Consider the following 20,390-nt stretch of genomic DNA (forward strand, 5'->3'; position numbering starts at 1 on the left):
TTTCTTTTTGTTTTAGCCATCCTAGTGTGTGGAAAGCTGTATCTCATCGTGGTTTCGATATTTGCATTTCCCTAATGACTAATGATGTTCAGCATATTGTCATGTACTTTTTGACCATTTGTATATCTTTTGCAGAGAAATATCTATTTGAATTCTTTGCCTAATTTGAAGTTGGGTTATTTGTCTTTTTTTTTTTTTTTTTGGCAGTTTTAAGTTTTTCTTTTATATTCTAGTTACAAGTCTTTTATCAGATATGTGTTTTGCAATATTTTCTTTCATTCTGTAGGTTGTCTTTTCACTTACTTGATGGTTGTCTTTTTACTTACAAATCCTTTAAAGCACAAAATTTTTTAATTTTGATGAAATCCAATTTATCTATTTTTTTCTTTTGCACTTGTGCTTTTGGAAAGCATTGTCTAATCCAAGGTCACAAAGATTTGCTCCTGTGCTCCTATGTTTTCTTCTAAGAGTTTTATAGTTTTAGTTATTATATTTAGATCCATTTGCAGTTAATTTTTGTATCTGTTATGAGCTAGGGGTTCAACTTCACTTTTTGCATGTGGATATCAAGTTGTCCCAACACCGTTGAAAATACTGTTCTTCCCCCATTGAATTGTATTGACAACCTTGTCAAGACTGAATTGATCATAAATGTAAAGATTTATTTCTGGACACTCAACTCTACTCCATTGATCTATATGTCCATCTTTATGCCAGTACAACACTGTCTTGATTACTGTAGCTTTTTTTTTTAAACATTTTAATTTTATTTATTTATTTACTTTTCCCCCCAAAGCCCCAGTACATAGTTGTGTGTCATAGGTGCACATCCTTCTAGTTGCTGTTATGTGGGACACGGCCTCAGCATGGCCGGAGAAGCGGTGTGTCCGTGCGCACCTGGGATCCGAACCCGGGTCGCCAGCAGCAGAGCGCATGCACTTAACCGCTAAGCCACGGGGCCGGCCCATTGATTACTGTAGCTTTGTAGGAAGTTTTGAAATCAGGAGGCATGAGTCTTCCACCTTTGTTATTTTTTAACCAAGATTGTTTGGCTATTCTGAGTCCCTTACATTTTCATAAGAATTTTAAGATCAGCTTGTCAATATCTGCAAAATGTCCTGCTGAAGTTTTGATAGTGATTGCATTGAATCTGTAGATCAAGTTGAGGAGTACTGCCATTTTATCAACATTGGGCTCAATCCATGAACATGGGCTATATTTCCACTTCTTTCATTTCTTTCAATAATGTTTTTTAGTTAGCTATTTACAAGTCATGTTTCTTTGTTAAATTTATTCTTAAGCATTTCATTTTTTTTGATGCTATTGTAAAAAGAATTGTTTTATTAATTTCATTTTTTTGATTGTTCATTGTTAATGTATAGAAATAAAACTGATTTTTGTACATTGATCTTGTACCCTGCAACCTTGCTCAACTCTTTTATTACTTCTGATATTTTTGTGATTCTTTAGGATTTTCTACATACAAGATCATGTCATCTGCAAATAGAGATATTTTACTTCTTCCTTTTCAATCTGGATACATTTTATTTCTCTTTCTTCCCTAACTGGCCTGGCTAGAACCTTCAGTTCAATGTTGAATAGAAGTAACAAGAGTGGACATCCTCGTCTAGTTCCTTATCTTAGGGGAAAAGCATTCAGTCTTTCACCATTAAGTATGATGTTAGCTGTGGGCTTTTTTAGGCAGTCTGTATCAGGTTGAGGAAGTTCCCTTCTATATTAGTCTGCTCAGGCTGCCATAACAAAATACTACAGATTGGGTGGTTTAAACAATAGACATTTACTTTCTCATAGCTCTGGAGGCTAGAAGTCCAACATCAAGGTGCCAGCAGGGTTGGATTCTGGCGAGGCCTCTTTTTCCTGGCTTACAGATAGTTGCCTTCTTGCTGTGTCCTGACATGGCCTTTTCTTTGTGTGTGTGTGGAGGGAGAGGTTGATCTCTGGCATCTCTTCCTTTTCTTATAAGGATACCAGTCCTATCAGATTAGCTCTCCTCCCCCCCACCTCCCGCTTATGATTTCATTTAACCTTAAGTATCTCCTTAAAGGCCCTATTTCCAAATACAGTCATGTTCAGGATTAGGGCTTCAACATATGAATAGGGTGGGGCCAAAATTTAGTCCTTAACACCTTCTATTCTTAGTTTCTTGAATGTATTTATCATGCAAGGGTGTTAGATTTTGTCAAGTTCTTTTTCTGGATCTACTGAGGTTATCATGTGGTTTTTGTTCTTTGGTATATTAATATGGTGTGTTACATTGATTGATTTTTTAGATATTAAACCAACCTTGCATTCCTAGAATAAATCCCACTTGATCATAGTGTATAATGCTTTTTATATGTTTCTGGATTCTGTTTCCCGGGTTTTTGTTTTTTGATTTGGGTGGGTTTTTTTCGTGTGTGTGTGACAATTTGTGTGCATATATTCATAAGAGATATTGGTCTATAGTTTTCTTGTCATATCTTTGTCAGCTTTTGATATCAGGATTATACTGGCCTCATAGAATGAGTTGAGAAGTGTTCCCTCCTCTTTTGTTTTTTGGAAGAGTTTGTGAAGGATTGATGTTAATTCTTTAAACATTTTGGTAAAATTCACCAGTGAAGCATCTGGTCCTGGATTTTTCTTCATGGAAAGTTTTTAAAAAATTATTAATTCAATCTCTTTAATTCTTCTCTTTATTTCTTCTTTAGGTAGTTTCAGTAGTTTTTGTCTTTCTAGGAATTTTCTCATTAACACCTAGTTTATCTAATTTGTGGGTATAAAATTATTCATTGTATTCCTTTATAGGGAAGTTACAATGTCACAAAGCTCACTGTTCTGAGATTCAATCATATTTTTTGGAAAATAAATGCCCTTGGATTATTGCAAGACTGTTTTCAGAGTTCTGAAAAAGTTGATTTTGACAATTTTGCCACTGTTCTCATTGCTTTTATGGAGAAGTGAAGTTTTGGATGCCCTCACTGCTATCCTGAAAGTGCTTCTGATTAATGTGTCAAACATCCATTTCTCACTCTTGTTTTTATTTTTTCGAGCTAAAAATGAATTTAATAATGACTATTTTAGTACCTCAGACTCTCTAGGAGAGCTGGAAAGCCACACTTGAGAACTCTCATCCAGGAACTACTTCCAAAATCACACCACAGAACTGGCTCCATAAAGACACTCCTATTTCTACTGCTGCTGCTCCTGCTGTACACAGATGCTGCTGCTTTCAACATTGACATCATCAACGCTAGACACTGGATGTTGCTGCTAGAACCACCACTCCATCAGAATAGCAGCTGCCACCATGGCTACCACTTGTCCTAGCATTGATTCCACTAAATCAATTTGATTCACTAGGTCCTGTCTCAAAGTTTAATGTAGGTGAATTCTGATTGACAGAGCTGAGGTCACATATCTGTGCTCTGGCTGTGAGATAGCCTGGGAAAGTGAGTTTTAAATTTCTATATTGGGTGGTACTCTTCATTTCTCACCAAGACTCATATACTATTATGATGGGAATTCCCCAAACATTGGGGAGGTAGTCACCATTTTCCATAAAATCCATATACTGTCATAATTAAAGAATAATGATTTGCACTTTAAATGCTTGCTTACCACAATAAATGTTGCTTACCATGTTTCTTTTAATCTTTAGAACCACCTCCACTCCTCATTTCTTTTTCATGTTATTTATTTGTTGAAGAAACGGGACATTCTAACAGTTGAATTTTCCACATTCTAGATTTGGATGGTTGCATCCTCATGGTAGTTTAACACATGCCTCTATTTCTTGTATTTCCCGCTTACTGGCAGTTGGATCTATATTTAGCTGCTGTTAAGATTTTCTCTTTGTTGTTGAATATTTTGGTTTCACCATGATATATCTTTGTATAGATTTCTCTGTATTTTTCCTACTTGCATTTGTTGGTATACTGAATCTGTAGATTGTCTTTCACTACTTCTAGAAAAATTTTAGCCATTATCTCTTCAAATATTGCCTTTTATTCTGTCTCTTCTAAAATTCCAATTAAACACGTTATACCTACCCTCTATATCCTTTATGTCACTGGTTCTCTATGGCAATTTTCATGTTTTTTGGGCCGGCCCCGTGGCTTGGTGGTTAAGTGCACGCGCTCCGATGCTGGTGGCCTGGGTTCGGATCCCGGGCGCGCACCGAGGCACCACTTCTCCGTCCATCCTGAGGCCGAGTCCCACATACAGCAACTAAAAGGATGTGCAGCTATGACATACAACTATCTACTGGGGCTTTGGGGAGAAAAAAATAAATAAAATCTTTAAAAAAAAAAAAATTTCATGTTTTTGTCATTCCATGCTACATTTTGGATAGTTTCATTTATCTTTCAGTTTAGTAATTCTTAAGTTACATCTAATCTGTTGTTAGACTCATCTACCTTTTGTTTTTCATTTATTGTATTGTTTTATTTGTATAAGTTCTGTTTGATTCTTTACCAGATCTGCTTTGTTGCTTTATAGTTTCCTCTTCCCTGGAGATATTTTCTCAAGCTAATATTTTATTTCAACATAGTAAGCATGGAGGCCTGATACCTCCTGAATTTGTTCATTGTGCTGATTCTCACTTGTGGCTTTTAATTTATTAAGTGCTAGTCATTATGTTTGAAAAAATATTTGTAGGATGAAGAAAAGATTTTTATTTGCTTCTTCCAGGCATTTGAGGCCTCTTACCTTTCTAGGACTATTTATTAATCTAAATTCTGAGATTGAGGTTCCCTTAACTGCCCAGGTGAGGAACCTGCGACATCTTTTTTCTTGAAGAGCATAGCCCTTTGGAAGCCCTTAGTTCAATGGAGTAATTGGAGTATCAGAATCCCCACCGGGTTTGATCTAGGCTTTTGACTTCTGTGCCCTTTGTCCGGTAAGGCCATCAAATCCAGCTTTGAGTGTTAGGCTTACTTCTCTAGGTTTTGGCCTTCTCTTAGATTTTAGCCAGGTGAATTTCTCATCTTGTTAGCTCTTTCAGTTCTGTTAAGAAGATTTTTAAAAATATTTCATCCTGCTTGTCTTTAGAAGGATTGGTTTGAATTACTGAGGCCACAGTTGCTTGAAAGCAGAAGCAAGCAAATACTTTTTAAAAAATTGTATACCTTTTATCTTTGAATTACTTAGGCCACAGTTGCTTGAAAGCAGAAGCAAGCAAATACTTTTTAAAAAATTGTATACCTTTTATCTTATGTAGGTATATATATGTACACCTGAGTATGTACTCTTACACTAAATGTAGGACTGTGCTAATGCATGGAAATGTGAATATGTAATGCTAAATAAAAAAAATAGGATTATGATCTTAGGAAGAATTTATGGAATAATTCTGAGTTGACATCTTCATGTAATGCTTTTTTTCCTTTCTCATGGCAACAAATGGAGTTAACAAACTGTGACCATTGTTCTTAATCAAGTTATATTAAGAGTTTGCATACTTTTCCCAAAAGAATTGTCAAGAGAACAGTAATTAATTCCTGTATATTTCCTGGTTAAGAGTATCTGCTTGATTATTTCTGTTAAAGGCAGATGGGATAAGGCAGATACCCCTTAGTATCCTTAAGGAAGAGAAAAATGATTTCATTTCATTAAGCGGCAAATATTTACACCCAAAAGAATTAAAAAAGATTCAGATTTTCAAAACACTAGCCTGTAGTACCATGGATCTTAGCTGTGGGTCGATGGCAAATCTCTGTACCTGCCATCAACACCAAGATCTTCCTCTCTTGGGGTCCAAGATATTAAAAAAAAAAAAAAAAAAATCCCAGCCTCAGCCCAGCATTGCAAGTGGAGTGGTATGTCTGAATATGTCATTGTTTTGGGTGAGGAATAGAGGGAAAATAAAAGCCCCTTTGTTAATGTCTATATCATAGTGTTCCAAAACGTCACAATAAGAGCAATTAAAATAATTTAAATTAAATGAATAAGGGAAGACCTTTGCCAGAGTGAAATTATTCTTAGTTTTGACAGGCTCTAAGTCCTATGTTTACACGGATTATAACTAAAGAATACACGAAAAAAAAATAGTTTATATTTTAAATGAGATCAAAGGTGTAATCTGGGGGTCTTTTTATTTCTGATGAAGTCATTCAACTGCATAATTTTTAAAAATTGTAATTGTGTCCATACTTTGTGCTTTAAAATATCACCTTTTTCCAGATTATGAAAGTAATGGATACTCAAAAATGCCTTTTCTTTTTCCTTATCTTCAACGATATGGTAAGTGTAGTTCTGAAGTCCTAGACAGAAGTAATGAAAATTCTTGGGCTTATTTTCAATATTTTAAAAGTCTGATAGAAATCACATATCATTAAAAAATCCACACAAGCTAATGAAAATCGTTTCTTTGATTTTAGATGGCATTATAACTTAGCGATATGCTGCTGATTATCACACTAGAAATTCTGACAGCTATATGCCTTTGATTAATATAAATGTCATTACATGAGAACAACATACTTGACAAGTAAAGCCATTCAAAACATATAGTCCATGGGGAGAAAATATTTAAAGGGTTTCCTGGTAATAAAAAATTTTGGAACTACCATAAAATACCCCTCAGACCCCACTATCACACCTTCCTTTTCTCTCTCTGCTTGCATGGTCTATGAAAACTTATGTCCCAAATGTCTCATGGTTCGAAAGCAATCTAAATACTGTCAATTCCATAGCACCGATCTCTTGTGGGAACGATTTAGTCGCTCCAGATTATCCAGGCTCCAGTTTCACCAGGGGAACAAGAAAGAATCAATTGTAATAAAATACTACTTTCGTACAAAAGATCTTGGCTCTCACAAATTAACGGTATTGAAGACTGCTGACCAATCTTAATGCTTAAAGATCACTCCCAGAAGTGACAAATGCTTCTGTTCAAAATCTAGGCCTCAGAGAAGCTTGATGGTTTAACTTGATAGAAATTTAATAGATTCAAAAATGTAATTAGTTGGTATTTTCAGTTAGCTAACTTCCCCAACTTGAAAAATTAGGAGCTTAATCAAGGGTTTGCATAGGGCCTTTTGTGGGGTTGGCCATTCCTGTCTTTCATCAATAAAACCATCACCCTATGAGTGTTCACTAGCCAAGAAATACAAATACCCCAGTAGAGAACATGTGAAGAACTCTATTTGGGCAACCTCATCAATGATAGCAAAAATTCAATAAATTTTAGACAGGTTGTTACCATAAAACCCAACAACTTCAAGAGCCTCTTAAACTAGACGGCTTTCAAAGTGTCTGTAATTGCCTTGAAACTACATTTAAGAAACTTCTTGGCGTATAGACGTGCATTTTTTTTGGTCTGAAGATAATTCATTTTTGGTCAGATTCTCAAAAGGAGATGACCATTGGAACAGTATGACAAAACTTGTGTGCAGGAGAGGGTTTCTCACACATTTCTAACTTGTGCTGGTCTTTCATAAACCAAAATCTTAGGCACTGTTATTTGAAATTTCTAGACTTTAAGTAACAAAGAATTATGTTGAATATTTTTCAAACTACACTTCAGACCCACCATCCTGAGATTATGATATGCCTCCCCAAATAGGGAATACACTCTTGAACGAGTACTGACAGAAGTGTAAAATGAGATTAAACTGCCACTTAAAAGTAGCACAAATTAAGTCTTCAGAATGTTCAGCATTACCCTGTAATCCCCAGAACACTGTATTCTTCCCTACAGTTTATACAAAGCAGTGGCTGAGAAGTCAAAGGTCAATTTTTTTGCTAGTCCACCAAAACTTGCTGAAATTCCACATCCAATTTGACTATTTCAAGACAAAGAAAAATAGAAAACCCCAACCAATCCTAAAAGAACAGGCTATATTTTTATAGCAATATATTTTTGAATGATTTTATACGAAAGATAAAGTTGCATTGCTTTTGCTCAAAAAGTTGAGACCACAGAAGACAGCATTTTAGGTTGGAATATTTCAACAGTTTTTACAGAATGACTTCTCCTGATTTTGCTTAATGCTAGGATCAATTTAAACAGTATCCACACATAAACACACCTCATGATAAAAATTGCAGCTTATATATCTGCAGTGTCCTTGAATCACTTTTAATCAGTGAAACTTAGCATTCCGTGGTTGACATCCTATCAAATCTTGGTAACGAGTAGTGATAAATTTTTCAGATGTCTTTGTATTCAAGATTATGAAGATTAGCAAAGGGGTTGGTCCCTGTCACCATTATGAAAATTAAGATGCACTGAAGAGAACTGAATAAAAGCTCTGCTTATCCATCTTAGTATCCCAAGACATCTGATCTCTTAATATTCCTAATGTGAGACTATGGAATATTAACGTTTTCATCAGTGAAATCGCTAATAACACTTCTGTTAGGATGAGTCGTCACACCACACAGAACTTGGTGTAACAATTCAGGAAGGGTACTTAAGATATACAGGATAGTCAAGAATGTTTGTCATAGGTACTTCACAATTTCTACGCCCACCCCTTCAATTAACTTGTCAAATTACTTAGTTCTAAATGAATACTTCAGAATGAAACCTTGATACTCAACTTCATCCAACCAGAAGTGCCTAAAGCAATTAGCCTTGGAAATGTTTATTTCAAATTTAAATCACTAAGCCATTTATGGGGCCAAAAATCTGAATTAAATCTATAGTCCAAAGCCCCTTGGGAAAAAAACAAGTGCATCCTGACTCCCCCTTCAATTCTTTGTAAAAGATCTCAGAAAATCTCTAGATGTAGTGCATATCTTCAAAGTCAATGTATATATCAAGACTTGATTGAAGAGTTTGATTTTGTTTAAAAAGCCTTTATTCATTTTTGATCAGGGAAAGGACAATCTCAATGTCAACTTGTCACCCAATCATAAATTTGAACTTACAGAATTCACTGCCCTAAAGACACTGCACCCACTGACTTTTGACAACTTAAAACGAAAATCTCCCTTCTGTTCCCTAAGGTTGCAGGCTGCTATAAACAGAATTCCTTGCAATAGCCAACAATGGTACTTGGCCTAGGTGTAAGGTCAAATAGCAAAACAGGAGCGAAACAAGGCCAGGAGCATTTTAACTTGATAGCCCAGCAAATACAAACATCATTGGAACAAAGAAAGTTGCAGGCACCAAATAAAAAAAGGCAGGTTCGTCAGCATAAAAAATTTAACACTTGGTTGAGGGTGAGGTCAACTACTCCGCATGTGAACACGAATGCCAAATCCTAGTGGTTAACAGGGAACTACAAAAACAAAACTTTAATCAAGTAACTATACTGAATGTAAAAAATTCAAAGCTCGGATTTACCCAGAAAACCCTCCAAAATCTAGAGCTAAAACTTTTAATGCACCAGGAAAATCTGCTGTTAACATGACTCAGCTGCACTTAGATTTGCATTAATATACGTAAGATTTAAAGTATACCTTAAAGTGTATCTTTTCCTCTATTCCTTCCTATGCCTGAATATGGATCTGCGTGAACTACTCAGCTCATGCACTAACTGCATTAAAAACGATGAAATCTACTGCCCACGACTTTTCCTAAGAACTCATACTACATAACAGTTAACACCTAGTTAACACAGCTTCCTAAGAATGCCCTAACAGAAAACATTTTATTCAGTTTGGTGCTTGCTGTGACATAATACCAACAGAATACAACTAATTGACTCAGCTACTACTGCAAATATCTTAACCTTTGCTCAAACTTTAATAACCTCATACCTATCTGCCAAAACCCTTGTTATAATGTAACTACTTTTGATATTCCTAAACTGTAGCTCCCACCACATAGTTGAATAGTGCTTTTTCCCTGGGTATATCTGGACATTTTCATTGAGAACAATTATGATTAGTCAAAGCTCTTTCCAGCAGACCACTAATTAAATTATAAGTATTTAGCAAATCATAACAAACAGCTTTCCAGAGACAGGACGAAAGCAAAACTCTGTCCCATTCATAAGAAGAGCTACCAACATGCTTTGGTGCCATTAAAAAGGTACTCTTCTCCAAAATTTAATCCAGAAGACTAATGGTCTACTAAAAAGCTTCCACTTATCACAACACTATGACTATGTCACAGAGACTTTCATGACAGTCTCCAGATATACAGAAAGGAAACAATATTATTCAAAGGTGTAATGGAAGTCTCAGTGACAGTTAACAGGGAAATGGAGCCTTAGAGCACAGAATACATCTAACAAAAATGGGGAACAGGGTGACACTGTAGCTGGCTATTCATAAAGGACCACAGTTTCTCCCTATGGACGAACAGTCCCTACAAAATAAACTGTGCCTTAATTATTGCTTATTTAAAATTACACTTTTACATAGCTATTTAGTACCTGACACAAAAAAACAATCACATAAGGAAGCATTTATTTGAGGTTTAACATGAAATCATACAAATAAAATTTGTATAAACACAAATCCACATTGAGTCATAACACAGATAGCAAAGGACAAAGTAAAAACAAAGAAAACTAATTGGCAGCTATATACAGTTGGACACACTTGTGTCTTGTACACTAGAAAGTCTTTTACAAAATAATCATCTTAGATCAACAGAAGACCAATCTTCAATGTCGTCCTGCAAGATGGGTTACTTTAGCAATCTCCTCCTAAAAACAAAAACAAATTAGCAATTAGATTTGTGCAACTCTTGACAAGCTTTCAAAGGTCCACTTTCATGAATTGTTTTAAGTCCTCACTTTATTCTTTTCTTCAATAATTAAAGATCACATGCATATTCATTGGCAAAATACAGTTTGGGTAATTAATAAATTCACCCTGGAGTTCCCAAATGATATTAAATTTAAATCTATTTATAAAAGAACCTGGGAATGCAATCTTCCCATATTCACAGGTTGAACTGTGCTAGATTAAGGTCTACTAGAAGCATCTCTAGTAAGCCAAGTAAAATGCTATTACAAACATGAATTTCTAATAAGCTTATTATATTACAAGAAAACGAATTGTTGTGTGCATATGATCTTTAATTTATATCCCAGATTTTAAAGTTCTTGTTTTGGTTTGTAGATTTCACTATTAGCTATAAAAAGAAAAAGCAAGCATTAAATCTTAAAGAATGAACACTTAAAATGAGGCTCCACAATTGAAATACAACACTAAACAGAAGACCAAAATGATTAAGCTGTAAAAAGGCATTTATGTACTTTAACTCCTGTAAAAAACCATTTAAGTTAAGTTTAGACACTTAATCTTCAAAAAGATTAAAAAAGAAGCCAAAGTCTGAAGTTTTCCACTTTAATCTTTACGCTGGTACATGAAGTTGGAAGAGACCATACCACAGGACAGCGTTTTCTGGTGTATGCCTTGCGCTCTGCCCGCAACGTGCGACCCCCAGAGATAGACGTGGTCAGGGTGACACACGGCCTGCAATGAAGTTCCCGCTGGCGGGTACAAACAAGGTATAATGTCAGAGTTAGAAGACAACATTCTTGTTTTCCTTAAGTTGTACCCATTTCAGTACTTTACCTGTTAATAGTTCTAAAAAAGTTTAATTATTCCTCTAGACCACCTGGTACACAAAGCAAACAGAAAAACTTTTAAGTTTTTCTGTAATACTAAAGAAAGTGAGATAAGACTTTAAAGTTAAAGATCTATAGACACTTTAGGCAAAACAGGCTCATAAAGCAATTAAAAAATTAACAATTTAGTAAAAACAGGCTACATAATATTTTGTTTTTACTTATTTTTCATTTGTCTATTGATCTTTAAATTAAATTAGACATTTCTACTGCTTTCTTGTATTATTATACACACCTGTTTTCTCCAATGTCCTCCTTTAGTATGGCTGGTAATTGTTTTGGTGATTGCCACCCCCTCGAGACGCCTTGCCGTAAGTGCTCTGTTGGCCTATTTTGTAAAGACAAAAATTTATATTAAGATAGTGTCTATGAAATATTCATTATAAGTATATTTAAAAAGTATTAAATGTGTAAACACTGCATGCCAAATAAGTATTAAAATAATCAGATACTTTGACAGCCATTATAGTCATTTATCATATATTCTAGAACATATGTAACAAAGACTCTGTATTAATATAACCATCCTATGACCATCAGATGCCTCAAAAACGTAACTCCAAACACTTGAATAAATGGAAAACCCATACACACACACAATTTCAGAATGGGACTGTACTTTAACACTGAATTTTAATACCATTGGGTTTATGAAATTAAGTTAAATATTCTTACCACTGTAGTCTGCATATCCCTGTCCATATCCATAGTTCCCATAGTTATACCCAGTATAATCATAGCCGCCATAGCCACTATAGTTTTGATCACCACCATAGGCACTATTGTAATTTCCATATCCTTGATCATAATAGTTATTAAATCCTTGGTTCCAGTTTTGGCCCTGACCTGAAACAATGCACAATGATTGTTAGGAAACAACTTCTGACCCCCAATCCTAACATAAAACGATGCGTTCCTGTCCCTCACTCTGCAAATCTTAAAAGGCAGAATGGACTTCCATAATACTATCTGCTTGAGAAAAGATCTTTCCGGTTGTCATAAAATAGGGGGCAGAAAGTTCAACTGTGCCAGTATCAAGCTTCGTAAATTTAATGGAAAATCAGGACAAAGGTGAAAACAGACTGGCTTTAAAACAAGGACTCCTGCCGAAAAAAACCTATCATGCCATGGTGTATCATGTAGTTTAAACTACATTTAATGGTATTCTTTTCCCATCAGTGATGACACTGTCAGAGTGGCCATTCTTTGAAGAGGTGAAACCAGTAAACTCATTAAAAACAAAACCCCACCCACTAAGCTGAGCATTTTCCATGCTGGAAGTTTAAACTTGGATTTCCTTTCTTTGGGCTTATTCATATTTAGCAATTTATAAGTTAAACCACAGTCATTTCCCAAGAATTAAGTCTCACCTCGGCCACGACCCCTAGTACCACCTCGTCCACCAGCTGCAGCACCTCTTCCTCCTTTCTGTTGTTGCTGTTGCTGCCTATATACCTCTTTGGGTTGTGCAACTTTGATTTCACACTATGAACAAGTTTTAAAAAGCAAACAAATAGAATTGTTACTGAAATTCTATGTTAAGCCATTTTATTCTAATCAAGACAGACTAAGAATTTCTCACACGCACACACACAACTCCTTAAACTTTTCACTTAACATAATTAAAATGGCTTTACCTTCCCAGAACCAATTTGATGATATCTGCTTTCTAACAATTTCTTTACTGGCTCTTCGTCTGTATATGTGATAAAACAAAATCCTCTTCTTTCATTTGTTTTTGTATCCATGGGAAGTTCAATATTTTCAATCTGAAATCAAGATGCACACTCAAGATCATCCAGTAATGGTAAAAAGCTACCAAAAGATCTTGGAATGCCACAGGTCCTTTTCCAGCTTCAATATAACATGTTATTCTAATCAGATGACTCCTACAGAGAGACTACTGCCTTATTATCAATATCAAACTACAGTGATTTAACTGTGAAGCATTTACAGGGGAGAGCAAAACTTCCTTTACTTAGTATCATTCATACCCAACAGATGCCAACAGTTAATAAGTCCAAACACTGACCATACCAAAGCATCCATGTTTTGGCCAAAATAAATTAGATATTGGTTTCCATTATAGCACAGAAAACAGTGATTAAAATATGGTGACTGGAAGGGATCTGAGCTGTATTTTAATCCCATCCTCCTCTCACATGTGAATTTGTTCTGTAAGAAGAGGGCCAAGGATGAATATTATATAAACACACTAAATATAAAATACACGTAAACATAATCACAGCGCACCTCTCCAAAGGCTCCAAAATATTCTTTAATTTGTTCTTCTGAAGTATCTGGGCTCAATCCACCCACAAAAACCTTTTTGGGGGGTTCCTTCCCTTTTAAAGCTTTGGCCCTTTTGGGGTCTATCAATTTGCCATCCAGTTTGTGTTCTTTCAGTTCCAAAACCTAGAAGACAGATTTATTTAATCTGACAACAACGCACAACCAAGCCCCCGAACAACACGCAAAAGTCACACAAAAGCAGCACGACGTGAAACACATTCCTACCTTATCAACACTAGAGGCATCTTTGAAAAGCACAAATCCAAATCCTCTTGATCTTCCTGTCACTGGATCTGTTTTAATCGTGCAGTCTACAACTTCCCCAAATCGAGACAAATACTCTGTCAGATCTTTCTTGCTTGTATCCCAGCTCAAGCCTCCAATAAACATTTTACTAGAAATAAAAGTTTGGTTTTTTTTAAAAGGTTAGCAGTAGCTCCAACAATTACTTCAGTTCTGGGATTAATTACGTTTAACTACCAAGTAAGTACAGGGAAAGTTACCCCTATGTACAAATGATGTAATCCACGCTTACAGATACACACGAACAGACCACAAAAATCCCCAAATTCCATCAAGGTCACTTATTCAACACAGTGGACAGTTAGCTCTCCACACCGCATAATGCAAAGTTTAAACGAGGCCAACAAAATACGTTCAAGATAACTTTAGGTTAGAAAATCCAACTTCCTAACTGATCCCTCACAACTTAGTTCCACCCTCTTCCTCAGCTGTCAAGCCCAGGTTCCACCTAAAGAATTCATGAGAGGGCGTTCGGGGGATCTGGGAACCACTGGTCTACTGGTTCCCACGCCAAAACTTCTTCAAACGGTCCCCAGAAACACTGCGCAGAACCCCAACAGAGACACAATGAAGAGGCGGCGGCGGCGGCTGCAGCATGTGGCGCAGCGAGGGCGGCCCCTCCCCCTCGGGCCCCACGCGGCGCCTGCGCACTGGGGACACACACACCGCCGCCCTCCTCCTCCAACCCCTCCGCCCTTCCCCCACCTTCCGGGGCCTCCCCAGTCACCCCCTCCGTCTCCTACTCTCCTCTTCCCTCCAAGCCAGGGAAGCCCAGCGGGCACGCGGGGAATGGACCCGAGGCAAGAATGGGGGCAGCGCGCGGCTCCCCACGGACGAAACGCGCGTGCGGCGCGCTGGGGAAAAGGGAAAGGCGTGTGGTACCCGTCATCCTGCTGATTCTTGCTCGCGTTGATCTTGGATCCCTCTGCGAATTCCTCTATGTTGCTGTACTCGTTCATGTCCTCCATGGCGGCGGAGTTGTCGGTCGGGGGGTGCTGGCGCGCAGTCCGAATCGCGGCAGCAGCAGCGGCGGCGCGTTGTATGGAGCTGGATTTAAAATGGCGGCGGAAGAGATCCGGGCGCCGCCTGCGACCTCCCTTTATAGCCGCCCCGCCCGCCAATCGGGAGGGCTGCTGGGCGGTGACGTGGCGCTGGGCTCGGCGCGCCCCCTGCCGGGCGGAGCTGGGAGCGAGCGAAGGGAGGAGCGGGGCGAGCTGCCGCGGCGCCCGCGGCCGCCAATGGGAGAGGCTGCGGGAGGCTAAAGTAGCGGGAGCGGAGGGGAACAATGGCGGCGGCACATGGGAAAGCCGGGGCGGGACCTCCATCGCGGCCCTCCCGGTGAGGAGCGAGGTCGCGGGAGAGGGGACGCGGGCTTGGGATGAGAGAAGCGTCAGAAGAGAAAAACGAAGGGGCGAAAAGTCCTGGAGTCCAAAATCCCGAGCAGCGCCGTCACAGGGCCACAGTCCCTCTTGCCTTGAGAGCCTTTGTCTCTGCCGTCCGGTCCAGCCCACTCCTAGGAAAGAGCCGTCAACCCCGCCTTTTTCCGCCCTCGGTCCCCCAGTGCGGAGCTGCTGCGGCGGCAGCTGCTGGCGATTAGCACCGTGGCAGGGCTGCTCCGGAAAAAGGCGGACTGCGCCCGGCACCCGCCGCGCGCACGCGTGTTTTGTCTTCGAGCTGGCTGGAACCAGCCGAACAGGAAGCAGGAGCGCGGGGCCCCTCAGGGCAGCGGCGCGGCCCGAGTGCCTCTTCCGCTACGGCCACCGGCGCGCGGGCTGAGGGGGCGCGGCGGGCCTCCCTTGCCGATGAGCCGGAACCGGGAGCGGCGCGGCCTCTTTTGCTGGCAGAGGCCGGGAGGAGGGGCGCGGGCCCGGTCAGATTACTGTAAATATGCAAAAGCGGAGGCAGTGGGCGGGGAGGGGGCTAGGTGCCGTAGAGGGCAAGGGGCACTCACATCCCCGGCGCGCCACACGCGGGCCTCCCGTCTGCACGTGCCCCGGGCCTCTCCCGCTCGCTCAACCTGTCTGCGGAGAGCGCGCGCCCGCGCACCCGGCTCCCGCGTTCGCTTCTTTGTTCCCGCCCACGCGAGGCCCATTTTGACGGATCGGGTTCGAGGCCCTCTGGCGGCCAATCGGCGTCGGCGCCTCTGCCGTCCCGCACCCCCTCGGAACGCTGCGAGGCCCGCCCCCTTTCACTGCCCACGTGGTCTCGGCCTCCTGCCCTGGCAGCTCGCGAGTTCACGGCCTCCGTGCCGCCGCCCTCTGCATTTCTAGGGGCGCGGAGGTGGCCTCTACCCCTCGCGCTTCGGGTCGCGCGCGGTTTCCGGCTCCGAGATTGTTGCGGGCTGTCGGAGGCCCGGGCAGGTGCTGGGGCGCAGCCGGCGCCGCCCTCCGCCCTCCCTATCAGTAGGCCGATTCCAGTGGTAGCATCCGGTAGGGAAATGGTCGTGCTTTCGGTGCCTGCCGAAGTCACTGTGATCCTGTTAGATATCGAAGGTACCACAACCCCGATTGCTTTCGTGAAGGTGAGGGGCGGAAGGGAGCGGGGAACTTACCTGTGCTTAAAAATAATTAAAAATTTGTTCTTAAGTATTGCAGACCTTGCACTGGAGACACAAGGCGTTGGAGAGGCGGTGTGGCTTTGCACCCGCAGTGGGATGGGAGGAAGCCGAAGGGCTGCGGCGGGATGCAGGGACGCTTTTCTCACTGCACCAACTTTACACTGCCCTTGGTTAGATACAGATGGATGGGAAGGGATGGAGGTGGTGGCGAGAAAGGGCGGAGGACGGTGGCTCCGCCTGGGCGGGGTGACGCGACGTGGGCGCCCCCGCCGGCCAGGTGAGCGCCCGCTTTGTGCAGAGTGAGGCCTGGCGAGGCGGCGGCCGCGATTTCGTGGTCCTGGAGGCTCCAGTCCCACAAAAGGGAAAGACTGAAGTGTCAAAATGAGTTTTCTGGTAGCCCTGGTATCTTGGGCGATAATGGTTGCTCTTCGTCCCTTCCCACTCCTGCTGCTAGTGGCCGAACTGCACCCTGTTATGTTACTGGACTAGGTGGAACCCAGAGCTGATTTATTAAGCTGTAGAACAAACACGTTTAGATTTCGTTCATTTTCCTCAGAAAACCACGGAAGCTTGAAGGTCTTACTCAAAACCTTCCTCCTAGAGTGTCCCTGTTAACCAACATTTGTCTACACCTGATTCACAAGCTCACAACTTTGCGCTATATCAGGTTTCTTTTTTATACATATTCTATTCGTCTGTCAGAATACGTAAATATCAAATATTAGTATAATTTTTTAAAGAATTCTCTGGGCCTAGTCGTCTTTTTATTTAACTTCTAGAGGTTTAAGATGAAAGCGTTAACTAGAAAGGCTTACGTACAATAATAGTCGAGATATCATTTACAGAGTAGGAAAAACCCATCTTCCAACAAACTGGTAAGTTTTAAGTTATAAATTTTTTTTTTAATAATTTTATTTATTTATGTTTTCCCCAAAGCCCCAGTAGATAGTTGTATGTCATAGCTGCACATCCCTCTCCTTGCTGTATGTGGGACACGGCCTCAGCATGGCCAGAGAAGCTGTGTGTTGGTGCGCGTCTGAGATCTGAACCCGGCCCGCCAGCAGCTGAGCGCGTGCACTTAACCACTAAGCCACGGGGCCGGCGCATAAATTTTTTAAATTTAGTTTTATTTCAAAAAATTACCTGTGAAGAATGATTGTCTTGAAGTGGGTGATAATATAAAATCAGTGTACACTTTTAGGACTCCAATATATCGACCACTTGCAAAGTTTTTAGAAGAATCATAATACCTTGACATCTTAGCACAGATTCTTAAGAAATCTAGTTTGGCATTTTTTTCCAAGTTTTTAATCACACCGGATGCCTCTGCAGAAAAATTCAGGATCGCCCAAATGCTGGTAATTGAGTTGACGTTCTTTTTCTTGTTGATTGTGGCAGAATAACCGCTTTCTTGGAGTTTTCAGAGAAAAAAGGATTTCTCATCTTTGTGGTTTATAGTTTACAGCTCACTGTCTCTATTTTGGCTTTCTCTTACTTTCCGTTGTCATCAGGAGACCAGGGGTAATGACAGGAGAGAGAGTATTGTGGCATATGATATATACCATTCTTGGAAAGTTGATTTAGGGAATAAGATACCTCATGCAAATCAATTTTGTTAAAACATACAAGGTGCCTCTACCACCTTCCCCCCCCCACTGTGTCTTCTGCCAGATGAAAGTATGAGCCACTTCTTGGAATCTTTGTTTATGGCAGACTTATTCTGAGGTCTTTCTGAGGGTAAAAATGCCCTAATGGCCTAAATAGATTTTTTTGAGCTTGACACTAGTCTATAGGCAAATTAAAGGCAGACTGCAAAAAAATGATTTGGGGATCTTGTTTAAAGGATAGTTTCTTATGCCTTGTCCTATAATGTATTGTTATTTTATTAATATTAATTATTTATTAGAATACTCATTAATTTGTTACACATTAATATATCAAAAATGATGTTTGTAAAAGCGTATTCAGAAGAACATTAGATCTGTGTGGGTGTTTACAGTAATTTTGCAAAAAAGATTCCATTATTAAATGCACTTTTGGGAAATGTTAGGCTATACATGTTCAACTAGGTTTCTTTATTGCATGACTTTTCAGAGCCTTTATATCATACACACATATGCACACATATGTCTTGAAGAGAATGGCATTTCACAAATTTGCTTGAACAAAAAAACTTCAAGCAGAGTATTTCAAGGACTGACCTTTTGAACACCTTTTTTTTTTTTTTTTTGGTCTTTAAATTTTTTTTCCAGTTATTTTATTGAGGTCATATTGGTTTATAACATTGTGTAATTTCAGGTGTACATTATTATATATCAATTTTTGTATAGATTGAACACCTCTTAAAGAGATTGCATCCTTGAATCTCTGAGCATGGAGCTGGGAATTGTGAGATGTTTGTTCTACTTTGGGCTTTATTAGTCACATTAGGTGTTGGAACATGTAGCCCTAATTCTTGTGGAATGATGAAAGGAAACAAACATTGGGACTGTATGCATGCTACTTGTATACTTGACTCATTGTCAAAAACTCTGTGAGGTGTGTGCACTGTCTGCATTTTATTGATAGGAAACTAAGACTCTGGAAAATTGAACAATATGCCTGGGATTTGAACCCAAATTGTCTGACTCAAAAAACTCTTACTCTTTACGTTATTGCATTCGACCTCTGAAATGGGAACTACAGTGCTTGTTCGTCGTCTTTGCTTGGCTGCTGTGTGTGTTAAATGACACAGTTGATACGAGAGAACTTTAATCACTATGAAGTACCGTAAAAGTAGATGGTAACAAATTTCAGTTTACACTACCTCTTGATGATAGGTTTAGGAGTGAACCCTGGGAACCAGAATAACTTTAGTTGAGTCTTACTTTATTTGGGGATTTGTTTCTGCAGTCAGTATATACTGTGAAAATAGAGCATTGTCAAAAATTGCCCGTGAAATACCCTGAGGAAGTCAGTCCTCCTTGGAGACTAATTTCCATCTTTCAGTAAGTCATGTGCAGCCCTTTTTCCTTTAGGGTTGAAACGTATCCCTGCTGCTTCCCTTGAGCACCAGAGGAAGTAGTTGGTTTGAGATTAGGTGATGTAAATGAGAAATATGTGTGTCAGACGTTAGCCTCACACTGAGCCACTCACACTGTAAGAGACACTGGGGAACTGAGACTGTCCCAGGGAATAGAACACCCTCACTGAGTGGAATGGCAGACAGATGCCAGCGCTGGTTATGGTTATTTTTCCCCTTCCTCTTTTTTTTTACTGAGCACTTAAAGTTGTATGTGTGTATGATGCAGCCTTACTATGTAAGATACACTAATGGTCCGGGATATCTTATGGGATTCCATAGAATCTTCCTAGTCTGGGAAGTGGTGTTCTCTGGACAGCCTGTTGTTCTATCATGCCTCAGCCCTTAGGCTCCAGACAACAACAAACAATGGTTTTACTTACCAGCTATTATGTCTTATTTTCTCTGAGTCAGAGATTTGTCAGATTTCTAGAGCAGGAAGGGCTCCTAGCTAGGATCATCTAGTGAATGTTGTAGCCAGCTAATTAATTGCTCATATGAGTCAGTTGATGCCTGGAGGGATATCCTGTATGAGCATCATCACAGCTTGTTGGGGGCAGAGCAGCAGTAGAACCCAGCTTCCCTTAGATGTTCCCAGTCCCTCTGAGTGCTCAAAGCCACCAGCCCTGCCCCTCAGTGCAGG

The 20,390-nt window shown here is 39.9% G+C and overlaps 2 protein-coding genes across 6 annotated transcripts in view; one reads left to right on the forward strand and one right to left on the reverse strand.

Moving 5' to 3' along the window:
• Positions 1–10,340: 10,340 nt before the first annotated feature.
• On the reverse strand, positions 10,341–15,487 carry HNRNPDL (heterogeneous nuclear ribonucleoprotein D like). 5 transcript variants are annotated; one of them, XM_058547398.1, is made up of 8 exons: positions 15,012–15,487; positions 14,052–14,220; positions 13,788–13,949; positions 13,172–13,303; positions 12,905–13,019; positions 12,210–12,380; positions 11,770–11,862; positions 10,341–10,604 (listed from the first exon to the last, which is right to left on the reverse strand). In XM_058547398.1, exons 1-7 carry the CDS (start codon positions 15,452–15,454, stop codon positions 11,792–11,794), a joined length of 1,263 nt encoding a protein of 420 aa, XP_058403381.1. In that variant the 5' UTR covers positions 15,455–15,487; the 3' UTR covers positions 10,341–10,604; positions 11,770–11,791. The 5 variants fall into 5 exon arrangements, with proteins under 5 accessions (XP_058403381.1, XP_058403383.1, XP_058403384.1 ...); XM_058547399.1 differs by lacking the exon at positions 10,341–10,604 and adding an exon at positions 11,311–11,396; XM_058547400.1 differs by lacking the exons at positions 12,210–12,380; positions 12,905–13,019 and adding an exon at positions 11,292–11,396.
• A 932-nt stretch (positions 15,488–16,419) lies between these two features.
• The window catches only part of ENOPH1 (enolase-phosphatase 1), a 34,516-nt gene continuing 30,545 nt past the window's right edge, over positions 16,420–20,390 (forward strand). The window contains exon 1 of the mRNA XM_058547407.1: positions 16,420–16,650. Coding sequence (XP_058403390.1) covers positions 16,567–16,650 — 84 coding nt within the window. The 5' untranslated portion in view covers positions 16,420–16,566. The remainder of the gene's footprint in view (positions 16,651–20,390) is intronic.

Source organism: Diceros bicornis, chromosome 8 (assembly GCF_020826845.1).
Source record: "Diceros bicornis minor isolate mBicDic1 chromosome 8, mDicBic1.mat.cur, whole genome shotgun sequence".
Classification (NCBI taxonomy): Eukaryota; Metazoa; Chordata; class Mammalia; order Perissodactyla; family Rhinocerotidae; genus Diceros; species Diceros bicornis.

Bases quoted from the DNA above. Each gene is read 5' to 3' on its own strand.
- HNRNPDL (XM_058547398.1), bottom strand. From the start codon at position 15,454: ATGGAGGTCCCGCCCCGGCTTTCCCATGTGCCGCCGCCATTGTTCCCC. The intron at 13,020-13,171 runs GTAAAGCCATTT...ACTTGTTCATAG, and splicing joins ATCAAATTGGTTCTGGGAAG to TGTGAAATCAAAGTTGCACA. The intron at 12,381-12,904 runs GTGAGACTTAAT...GCATTGTTTCAG, and splicing joins TACTAGGGGTCGTGGCCGAG to GTCAGGGCCAAAACTGGAAC.